Source organism: Triticum dicoccoides, chromosome 2A (assembly GCF_002162155.2).
Source record: "Triticum dicoccoides isolate Atlit2015 ecotype Zavitan chromosome 2A, WEW_v2.0, whole genome shotgun sequence".
Lineage (NCBI taxonomy): Eukaryota > Viridiplantae > Streptophyta > Magnoliopsida > Poales > Poaceae > Triticum > Triticum dicoccoides.
The window spans coordinates 561,663,939-561,675,132 of NC_041382.1; the positions used below are offsets into that span (position 1 = coordinate 561,663,939).

At 48.4% G+C, this 11,194-nt stretch overlaps 1 protein-coding gene across 1 annotated transcript in view; it reads left to right on the forward strand.

Moving 5' to 3' along the window:
- The window catches only part of LOC119355374 (protease Do-like 8, chloroplastic), an 11,375-nt gene extending 7,546 nt beyond the window's left edge, over positions 1-3,829 (forward strand). The window contains exons 10-13 of the mRNA XM_037622165.1: positions 2,519-2,598; positions 3,084-3,170; positions 3,261-3,368; positions 3,482-3,829. Coding sequence (XP_037478062.1) covers positions 2,519-2,598; positions 3,084-3,170; positions 3,261-3,368; positions 3,482-3,610 — 404 coding nt within the window. The 3' untranslated portion in view covers positions 3,611-3,829. The remainder of the gene's footprint in view (positions 1-2,518; positions 2,599-3,083; positions 3,171-3,260; positions 3,369-3,481) is intronic.
- The last annotated feature ends 7,365 nt before the right edge of the window (positions 3,830-11,194 follow it).

The following is an 11,194-nucleotide window of genomic DNA, read 5'->3' on the forward strand; positions in this document are numbered from 1 at the left end:
GGCGCCGCATAGTAACCTCCGGAAGGAAGTTATGTGTAGAGCCCGTGTCTAAGAGAGCCACCAGAGTCTCGCCGTGGATCGTGACCGGAATAAGCATAGTCCGCTCATTGCGGATGCCGGCCAACGCGTGGAGGGAGACGACAAGGGCCGTAGCCGGCGCGGGCGCGGGTGCCTGCGCGACCTCGGCGGCGGCTGGGTCGCCGAGTCCATCGTCGGTGGCAGCGTCCTCGGTCTCGTCGACTGTCTCCAAGTAGAAGAGGCGCGGGCAGACATGGCCCGGGGCATAGGGCGCATCACAGTTAAAGCACAGCCCCAGGCGGCGGCGCTCGAGCTGTTCGGCCTGCGAGAGGCGCCGGAAGGGCCGCGTCGCGGCCGGAGTGGCCGTCGGTGAGGCGGCTGCAGAAGCTGGTGCGGCCGGCGGTGGTCGTGGAGGCACTCGGCTCCCCCGAGGTGGCGCGGGCCGTGTTAAGGCCTGGGCGCGCTGCTCGAACGCCCGAGCGTAGTACATGGCCGTCTGCAGGTCCTGGGGTCCCTTCATCTCGACGTCCACGCGGATGTGGTCGGGAAGGCCGCCGACGAAGAGCTCGGCCCGCTGTAGTGCTGTCACCCCCGGTGCTTGACACGCCAGAGCCTGGAAGCGGTCGGCGAAATCCTGGACCGTGGAGGTGAAGGGTAGGCGGCCCAGCTCGGACAAGCGGCTGCCGCGCCGTGGTGGACCGAAGCGAAGGAGACACAGCTCGCGGAAACGATCCCAGGGGGGCATGCCGCCCTCGTCCTGCTCGAGGGCGTAGTACCATGTCTGGGCGGCACCCCGGAGGTGGTATGACGCGAGCCAAGTGCGCTCGGACGCGGGTGTGCGCTGCCCCCGGAAGAACTGATCACACTGGTTTAACCAGTTAAGAGGGTCCTCCGAGCCATCATACGTGGCAAAGTCGATCTGGGCAAAGCGAGGTGGTGTCGGGGTCGATGCGCCAGTGCCCACCGGTTCGTCGATGCGAAGGGCCGAGGACGGCGCGCCGAACTGTAGCATGGGCACCGGCGGTTCGCCGGCCTCCGTGTAGACCGGCGGTGGCGACGTTCCGGTGAGCCAAGCCGGAATCGGAGAGGGTGACGGTGGAAACCGCACCTGCTGCATCGGAAGCCCCCCGGAAGGGCCCTGACTCAGGCCGGCGGTAGGCGGTGGAGACGGCGTGGGGGCCGGCGCGGACGGCGCGGAGGGGGCCGGGGCAAACCAGACCGGCCACGGGGTTGGGGCGGACGCGGACGCGGCCGATGCCGCTGGTGCTGGCGCGGGCCAGTGTGGCCAGGCCGGCGCTGGAGCGGCCGGCTGTTGTAGCGCCGGGTAGCCGCCGGCGAGTGCGGCCGGCACCGAGTACCACGGGAGCGTCGGCGGCCCGGAGGGCGCAGGCGGCGGGGGCGGCTGTGGCGGTCCGTATGGGCTGGCCAGGAAGAGCCGGATGCCCTGGACCGCGACGACCAAGTCGTTGAGGACCCCCGCCATGGCCTCCGGGGTGTAGTGGGCCGGTAGAGTTGATGGCGATGGCGGCGTAGTGGTGATGGGGGCCGGCGGCTGGCCGGGTGACGCGCCGGGGATGAGGTCCAGCGACGCGGACGGGAGGACCAGCGACCCCGTGGCGAGGGCCGCTGACGCGGCGGCGGTGGTCACGTGCAGCGACGGCGATGGTGGTGAGGATGACATGGTCGAACCAGAGCTGTCTGATACCAAGGTGTTAGGAGCTAGGGTTCGGGCTCCTCTAGGTCGTAGGTGGTAGGGAAAGGAGGGAGCGGGGCGTGGGCTAGAACGCGGCGGCCGGCGGCGAGGCGCCGTCCTTGCGGCTGGGTGGCGGCGGCGCAGGAGAGGGAGAGGCTAGGTTTTAGGGTTCCGGCTCCTCTGGGAGCCGGACAATAGAATAGTCTTATTGCTTAATCCTCAAAATAGTCTTACAACTTGTATATATAATCATAATCTGAAAATAAACTAAGATAACTTGGGCCTTAAGCCTGCCCAGTGGGCCCCCGGCGGCCATAGACCTGGCCGGTCATAACACATTCATCCAACTTGCTATATGCTGGAGGCTAGGAGTTTTTATTAGTAGCTGTCCTCTCCTTCAGTAGAGGAGGCTATTATTCCAAAAAAGGGCAAATACAACCAATTATTACTAAGGATTTCATCTTTGGACCAGAAGCAAGCAAGAGGTGGAATACCACAAAGAGAAAGTGTACCCCATAAAAAGTTGTTCTTCTAATTGGAATGTATTTTCGCTAGTAATCGACTGATATATCTACTGTTGGTTACATCATCCTAGAGGCCAGGTGTTTTTATTAGCAACTGTTCGAGTAGTAATCAACTGATATATCTACTGTTGGGTACTTATTCTCAAGCCCAATATCCGCCAATGAATTGACTTCATTTTGTTGACTTTGGCAGTGCATATCTCAGATTGAACTACATCCATTTATCCATTTCTACCGGTCTTCTAATTTAGTCTGAGATGCCATTGTTTCTTTAATGTTGCAGGAACGTCCGCCGGTGTTGGTTTTGCTATCCAATCATCAACTATACTCAAAATAGTTCCTCAGTTGATTCAGTCTGGAAAGGTATGCTGCTTTGACATCTTAAAGCCACATCATGAACTTAATATCTTTTCGAAAACCATTCCCTTAGAATCATCCGTCGTCTTATGGTGATGACATATGTTTAGAGAAGTATAACATTCATGCAACAAACATCACCCTGAAGTTGAGAGTTATTTATCAGTAATCTTTTCCCTTGTTCCCATGCTCGCCTATACTTGTCTATGTTTCAGTTGTCCAGGCATGATTGTGAATAAATGCATTAAACAATCCCAGATATTTTATACAAAGTTGTTGTACTAGGAGGAAAATGTTTAGCCTTTTTGGTCCTACAAATAGTAGAAAAACATTTTTCAGAGAAATGATTCTCATGCAATGAATTGAAAAAAAAACTTATTTGACCATTTGGTTATTTGTTCGTTGCTGACACTCGTATTTTGTTTCTGTACTTTTTTTAAAGAGTTTCTGTACTTTATCTTGGTCTAAGTTATGCTTACCATTTATTCAAGGTTCGACGTGCTGGGCTGAATGTGGAATTCGCACCAGATCCGATTGCGTATCAGCTTAACGTCCGTGATGGTGCTCTTATACTGAAGGTAAGCCGAACTGTTGCTACCTATCTCTGCTCCGTTGGCCAAACCGAAACAGAAATAACCCCTGACACCATAACTTGTGCTTCACTGCAGGTTCCCCCGGGCAGCACCGTGGAAAAAGCAGGTCTAGTTCCTACAGGCAGGGGTTTTGCCGGCAATATTGTCCTGGGTGACGTCATTGTTGCAGTGGATGGCAAACCGGTGAGTGCTTGCTGATCAAGTTGCATTCATTAGATGTTTAAAGAGTTTATATGATTTAGACAGGCTTATTACCCTTTCGCCCCCTCTCACTCGCATGATCGTTTCTGGAGCAGATTAAGGGCAAATCTGACCTCCTGAGGGTTCTAGACGACTACGGGGTCGGAGACACGGTGACCCTGACGATCAGAAGAGGCACTGAGACAATTCCGATAGCCCTGTCGCTGGAAGACGCAAGCGTTTGATGTACTGTGCCCCTGAAGTTTGTTCCCGTTCCCAGTTGTGCAATGTAACCTGATGGCCTCCTCGTGGATTTTGATCAGTCGGAAGTTTTCCTTGAAACCTTGTGTGTTATTAGTACCAAGATGGTGCCATGTGCTAGTCTGTAACCGAACAAAAACCCACGGAACGGGCAAGCGCATGCGTGGTGGATGAATGAGGAATGTTACCATTTCACACGGAAATGGCGCTCTTTGGGGGCGCGCTTTAAGTTAAACCGGGGGATTTGGGAAAGAGAAAGCGAAAGGGCAATGGAATGTCGCTACCAGCGGCAACAGCGTGACGCTTTGGATCTTTGAACGGGGGCTTTGTGTTTTGGACTGGCCCCACTCAATCCAAGGCGGCAGCAGCGCGGCCAAAGAAGAGTGGAGGGAACATAAAGCGGCGGCCAACGGGAGCTTCGGCTAGCCGCACAGCAAGCCAAAGCAGGGGATGCCTCTCTGGTTTCTGGCACACATGGGGAGCCGTGCTCCTCCTCCTCCTCCTTGCTTCACAGAGAAGCTTCCAAAGTACACAAAGGCGAAAGCACGGGCCCTATGATCTGCGATCCAAAGGAAAAACAACAAAAGACGAGAAGATGGCCTCCACTCTACAGCTCCCATGCTCCAAGGCTAGTAGTACTACTCAGTAGAGAGCATTTTTGTTTTCCACCTGGCAGGACCAAATTTAGCAGCGCCCTGAACACAAAACCTCTGCTTTTTCTTTCTTTCGTGGTCACGGTCACGCTCGCTTGCCTTTCTCTTTTCTGTGATGTGGATTACTGCGGAAAACCCTGCATTACGGAAGATACCTCGGTACCCGATTCGCCCCCACTAGATTTTAGCAGGCTGTATACGGGGTTTAGATGTGTAAAGCCATATGTTGCCTTGTTGGGTGTGTGTGTGTGTCCAGTGCACATCGTATCTCCCTCTCTTTGAGCTTTAGTTTATGCCTTTGGACCGAGATCTTACCCGTCACCCGTCGCTGTTTCAGATGTGACCCTACGGGGATGCTCTCCTATATCTTCAACAACAAAGACACGCAATAACATGGTCCAAGGCTCCAAGCTTCCTCCACTACCCCCCATAAAACTTGTGCGCCGCCAGCCAGGCGAAGCTAAGCCACCCTGGGTGTCACAACTCACACACTAGCTAGGACACCATGATGAGAGTCCCCAGCCTTGCACTGGCGATCCTTGTCCTCGTCGCCCTCTCGGCCGCCACCGGTCGGCCGGGGGTCCTCGCGGCCAGGAGCCCGGGGGTCCTTCTCGCCTCAACGAGCAGTCGCGGTGCCGAGCAACCGCGGAGACTCGTCGAGGCTGGCGGCAATGGCGCCCCCGTCGCCAGCTTCGATGCCTCCGGGAAGCCCGTGGCGGCGGCCGGCCCTTCTCCGCCTCCGACGATGTTCGACGCGGACCGGATGAGCAAGCGGCGAGTCCGGAGAGGCTCCGATCCCATACACAACAAATGCTGAGGATTGGGCGGACCAAATGAGGGCCAGACTAGAAGGGCCAGCCAACTCTCTCTGTTTCCCTTTGCCTCTCGTTTTCTTCTTCTTCTTCTTTTGGCGCTTTTTCTTTCCCCTCTCTTGAGGTTTGAGTCGTTCCATTCCTTCCGGGGTTCAACCGGTTTTGTCATAGAAATACATGTACATAGATGCCGATGAAAGGATGGGCGCATGTGTACCTACTACTTATGACTTGAATCTGAATCGAGCATTGTCCTTCCGGATACGTACGTAACTCAGTTTTACAGTACGTACTTTTTAAGATTCGTTCAGTTCCCGAGCTGAGATTTGCACGACGAAATGCCTCATGGTGAGTGGTCGGCGACCAGATCACTTCACTTCAAGGGGCGCGCACACGAGGGTGGCACCTAGCCCGCTTCACCGCTGGTGCCACGCGAACAGGGGCGTGTGCCGTCGAGGGTTGCATCCGTAGTTCTTGGCTGCCTGCTCGTCACTGACAATCAACAGCTTAGCCGATGGGCCGAAGACGAGCACGCTTGGCGGCGCTGCCTGCTACTAGTATTTAGGGCATGTACAATGATGCTATCTTAGAAGTGTCACATAGGATAAACGATGAGGTGAAGGAGAGAGAAGTCTTAAAAAAAGGTTTGTCTTCTCTTATTTAAGATAAGACAAGAGATGATCTCTTAGCATAATATGTGTCACCACGTTTTTAGGAATGTCTAGTTATTGAAGATAAGGCTAAGAGATGACCCATTGTATACATATTTTTTGTCATCTCTAAATTACATGCAAAAATTAAAATAAAACTATCTTATCAATCATTGTACACGCCCTTACAGTTAGTACCACACCGCTCGTTCGGGTAGCCACTTCGCTTTCAACAAACCTCGCCAAATTTAGGGAGGAACACCTCCAACGAGGCAAATTCTTCATCAACAAGTCAAACACGAAGATGTTGATATCCCACCATGGTTGAAGATTAGCGAGTTGGATTTTTGAAATTACAGAAGTTGTTCATTGTTTTAACATGTCACAAACTTATATATATGGTCTTGACACATGCACACCAGTGACGTGTTAGAATGATTTTGGGTATCGATCGCAAAGGATTGTGTTAAAATTGCAAAGATATTTTTTTGCATTAGTGTGTATAATATTCTTTTTGTGTTGGAACGTTGATTGGAAAGGATATAACATATGTTGTGAATCCTTTTTCAACTCTTTTGTTGCAACAAATTCCCATTTGCTGCATACATATTTTTTACTGTCACATGCGCCTGTTTTGGTGCCGTGACTTTCTTTCATGATGTTTATTAGGCGCATAGGAAAATGTTGCACGATTACAAGAAAACATGTCTTGTGTGAGCGTTTTGTGTTGCAAAAGGTTGGACACTCCAAATATGCTAGCAGTGATGGGATTGAACGACTATGAAGGCATGCAATATGAAAATGTCGTCCTAACGTTCTCCCTAAAAACAGAGATATATACCAGATTCACTCAACACCAATAGCACACTTACACAAACATCCACCGAAGACACTGAGACATAGAGCCTGAAGATCGATTTTGCACAATTTTTTTTTTGATTCATAACCCCCCTGTTGGGTTTCGTAGTAATTTCAAAAATTTTCCTACGCGCACACAGGATCATGTGATGCATAGCAACGAGAGGAGAGTGTTGTCTACGTACCCAACGCAGACCGACTGCGGAAGCAATGACACGACGTAGAGGAAGTAGTCGTACGTCTTCACGATCCAACCGATCAAGCACCGAAACTACGGCACCTCCGAGTTCGAGCACACGTTCAGCTCGATGACGATCCCCGGACTCCGATCCAGCAAAGTGTCGGGGAAGAGTTTCGTCAGCACGACGGCGTGGTGACGATCTTGATGAACTACAGCAGCAGGGCTTCGCCTAAACTCCGCTACAGTATTATCGAGGAATATGGTGGCAGGGGGCACCGCACACGGCTAAGGAATCGATCACGTGGATCAACTTGTGTCAACTTGTGTCTTTAGAGGTGCCCCTGCCTCCGTATATAAAGGAGGAGAGGAGGGGAGGCTGGCCGGCCAAAGAGGGAGGCGCAGGAGAGTCCTACTCCCTCTGGGAGTAGGATTCCTCCCCCCAATCCTAGTCCAACTAGGATTCCTCGGAGGGGAAGGGAGAGAGGGGGGCCGGCCACCTTCTCCTAGTCCTAATAGGACTAGGGGAGGGGAAAGAGGCGCAGCCACCTTGGGCTGCCCCTTTCTCCTTTCCACTAAGGCCCATGATGGCCCATATGGCTCCCGGGGGGTTCCGGTAACCTCCCGGTAACCAGGTAAAATCCCGATTTCACCCGGAACACTTCCGATGTCCAAACATAGGCTTCCAATATATCAATCTTTACGTCTCGACCATTTCGAGACTCCTCGTCATGTCCGTGATCACATCCGGGACTCCGAACAACCATCGGTACATCAAAATGCATAAACTCATAATATAACTGTCATCGTAACCTTAAGCGTGCGGACCCTACGGGTTCGAGAACAATGTAGACATGACCGAGACATGTCTCTGGTCAATAACCAATAGCGGGACCTGGATGCCCATATTGGCTCCTACATATTCTACGAAGATCTTTATCGGTCAGACCGCATAACAACATACGTTGTTCCCTTTGTCATCGGTATGTTACTTGCCCGAGATTCGATCGTCGGTATCCAATACCTAGTTCAATCTCGTTAACGGCAAGTCTCTTTACTCGTTCAGTAATACATCATCTCACAACTAACATATTAGTTGTAATGCTTGCAAGGCTTATGTGATGTGTATTACCGAGAGGGCCCAGAGATACCTCTCCGACAATCGGAGTGACAAATCCTAATCTCGAAATACGCCAACCCAACATCGACCATTGGAGACACCTGTAGTACTCCTTTATAATCACCCATTTACGTTGTGACGTTTGGTAGTACCCAAAGTGTTCCTCCGGTAAACGGGAGTTGCATAATCTCATAGTCGTAGGAACATGTATAAGTCATGAAGAAAGCAATAGCAACATACTAAACGATCAGGTGCTAAGCTAATGGAATGGGTCATGTCAATCAGATCATTCTACTAATGATGTGACCTCGTTAATCAAATAACAACTCATTGTTCATGGTTAGGAAACATAACCATCTTTGATTAACGAGCTAGTCAAGTAGAGGCATACTAGTGACACTCTGTTTGTCTATGTATTCACACATGTATTATGTTTCCGGAAAATACAATTCTAGCATGAATAATAAACATTTATCATGATTATAAGGAAATAAATAATAACTTTATTATTGCCTCTAGGGCATATTTCCTTCAGTCTCCCACTTGCACTAGAGTCAATAATCTAGATTACACTGTAATGAATCTAACACCCATGGAGCTTTGGTGTTGATCATGTTTTGCTCGTGGAAGAGTCTTAGTCAACGGGTCTGCAATATTCAGATCCGTATGTATTTTGCAAATATCCTATGTCTACAATGCTCTGTGCGGAGCTACTCTAGCTAATTGCTCCCACTTTCAATATGTATCCAGATTGAGACTTAGAGTCATCTGGATCAGTGTAAAAGTTTGCACTGATGTAACTTTTACAACAAACTCTTTTATCACCTCCATAATCGAGAAACATCTCCTTAGTCCTTACTAAGGATATTCTTGACCAATGTCCAGTGATCTACTCCTAGATCACTATTGTACTCCCTTGCCAAATACAGAGCAAGGTATACAATAGGTCTGGTACATAGCATAGCATACTTTATAGAACCTATGACTGAGGCATAGGGAATGACTTTTCATTCTCTTTCTATTTTCTGCTGTGGTCGGGATTTGAGTCTTACTCAATTTCATACTTTTGCAACACAGGCAAGAACTCTTTCTTTGACTGTTCCATTTTGAACTATTTCAAAATCTTGCCAAGGTACGTACTCATTGAAAATCTTATCAAGCGTCTTGATCTATCTCAATAGATCTTGATGCTCAATATGTAAGCAGCTTCACCAAGGTCTTTCTTTGAAAAACTTTTATTCAAGTATCCCTTTATGCTATCCAGAAATTCTATATCATTTCCAATCAGTAATATGTCATCCACATATAATATCAGAAATGCTACAGAGCTCCCACTCACTTTCTTGTAAATACAGGCTTCTCCAAAAGTCTGTATAAAACCAAATGCTTTGATCACACTATCAAAACGTTTATTCCAACTCCGAGAGGCTTGCACTAGTCCATAAATGGATCGCTGGAGCTTGCACACTTTGTTAGCTCCCTTTGGATCGACAAAACCTTCTGGTTGCATCATATACAACTCTTCTTCCAGGAATCCATTCAGGAATGCAGTTTTGACATCCATTTGCCAAATTTCATAATCATAAAATGCGGCAATTGCTAACATGATTTGGACGGACTTAAGCATCGCTACGGGTGAGAAGGTCTCATCGTAGTCAATTCCTTGAACTTGCCGAAAACCTTTTGCGACAGGTCGAGCTTTGTAGACAGTAACATTACCATCAGCGTCAGTCTTCTTCTTAAAGATCCATTTATTCTCAATCGCTTGCCGATCATCGGGCAAGTCAACCAAAGTCCATACTTTGTTCTCATACATGGATCCCATCTCAGATTTCATGGCTTCTAGCCACTTTGCGGAATCTGGGCTCATCATTGCTTCCTCATAGTTCGTAGGTTCATCATGGTCTAGTAACATGACTTCCAGAACATGATTACCGTACCACTCTGGTGCGGATCTTACTCTGGAAGACCTACGAGGTTTGGTAGTAACTTGATCTGAAGTTTGATGATCATCATCATTAACTTCCTCACTTATTGGTGTAGGAATCACTGGAACTGATTTCTGTGATGAACTACTTTCCAATAAGGGAGAAGGTATAATTACCTCATCAAGTTCTACTCTCCTCCCACTCACTTCTTTCGAGAGAAACTCCTTCTCTGGAAAGGATCCATTTTAGCAACGAATGTCTTGCCTTCGGATCTGTGATAGAAGGTGTACCCAACAATTTCCTTTGGGTATGAAGACGCACTTCTCCGATTTGGGTTCGAGCTTATCAGGATGAAACTTTTTCACATAAGCATCGCAGCCCCAAACTTTAAGAAACAACAGGTTAGGTTTACTGCTAAACCATAGTTCATACAGTGTCGTTTCAACGGATTTAGATGGTGCCCTATTTTAAAATGTGAATGCAGCTGTCTCTAATGCATAACCCCAAAACGATAGTGGTAAAGAGATATCATAGATCGCACCATATCAAATAAAGTGCGGTTACGACGTTCGGACACACCATAACGATGTGGTGTTCCAGGTGGCGTGAGCTGTGAAACTATTCCACATTGTTTTAATTGAAGACCAAACTCGTAACTCAAATATTTGTCTCCGCGATCAGATCGCAGAAACTTTATTTTCTTGTTACGATGATTTTTCCACTTCACTCTGAAATTCTTTGAACCTTTCAACTATTTCAGACTTATGTTTCATCAAGTAGATATACCCATATCTGCTCAAATCATCTTGTGAAGGTCAGAAAACAACGATGCTTGCCACGAGCATCAGCACTCATTGGATCGCATACATCGGTATGTATTATTTCCAACAAGTCAGTAACTCGTTCCATTGTTCCGAAGAACGGAGTTTTAGTCATCTTGCCCAAAAGGCACGGTTCGCAAGCATCAAATGATTCATAACCAAGTGATTCCGAAAATCCATCTTTATGGAGTTTCTTCATGCGCTTTACACCGATATGACCCAAACGGCAATGCCACAAATAAGTTGCACTATCATTAACTTTGCATCTTTTGGCATCAATATTATGAATATGTGTATCACTACGATCGAGATCCAATGAACCATTTTCATTGGGTGTGTAACCATATAAGGTTTTATTCATGTAAATAGAACAACAGTTTATTCTCTTACTTAAATGAATAACCGTATTGCAATAAACATGATCAAATCATATTCATGCTCAACGCAAACACCAAATAACATTTATTTAGGTTCAACACTAATCCCGAAAGAATAGGGAGTGTGCGATGATGATCATATCAATCTTGAAACTACTTTCAACATACATC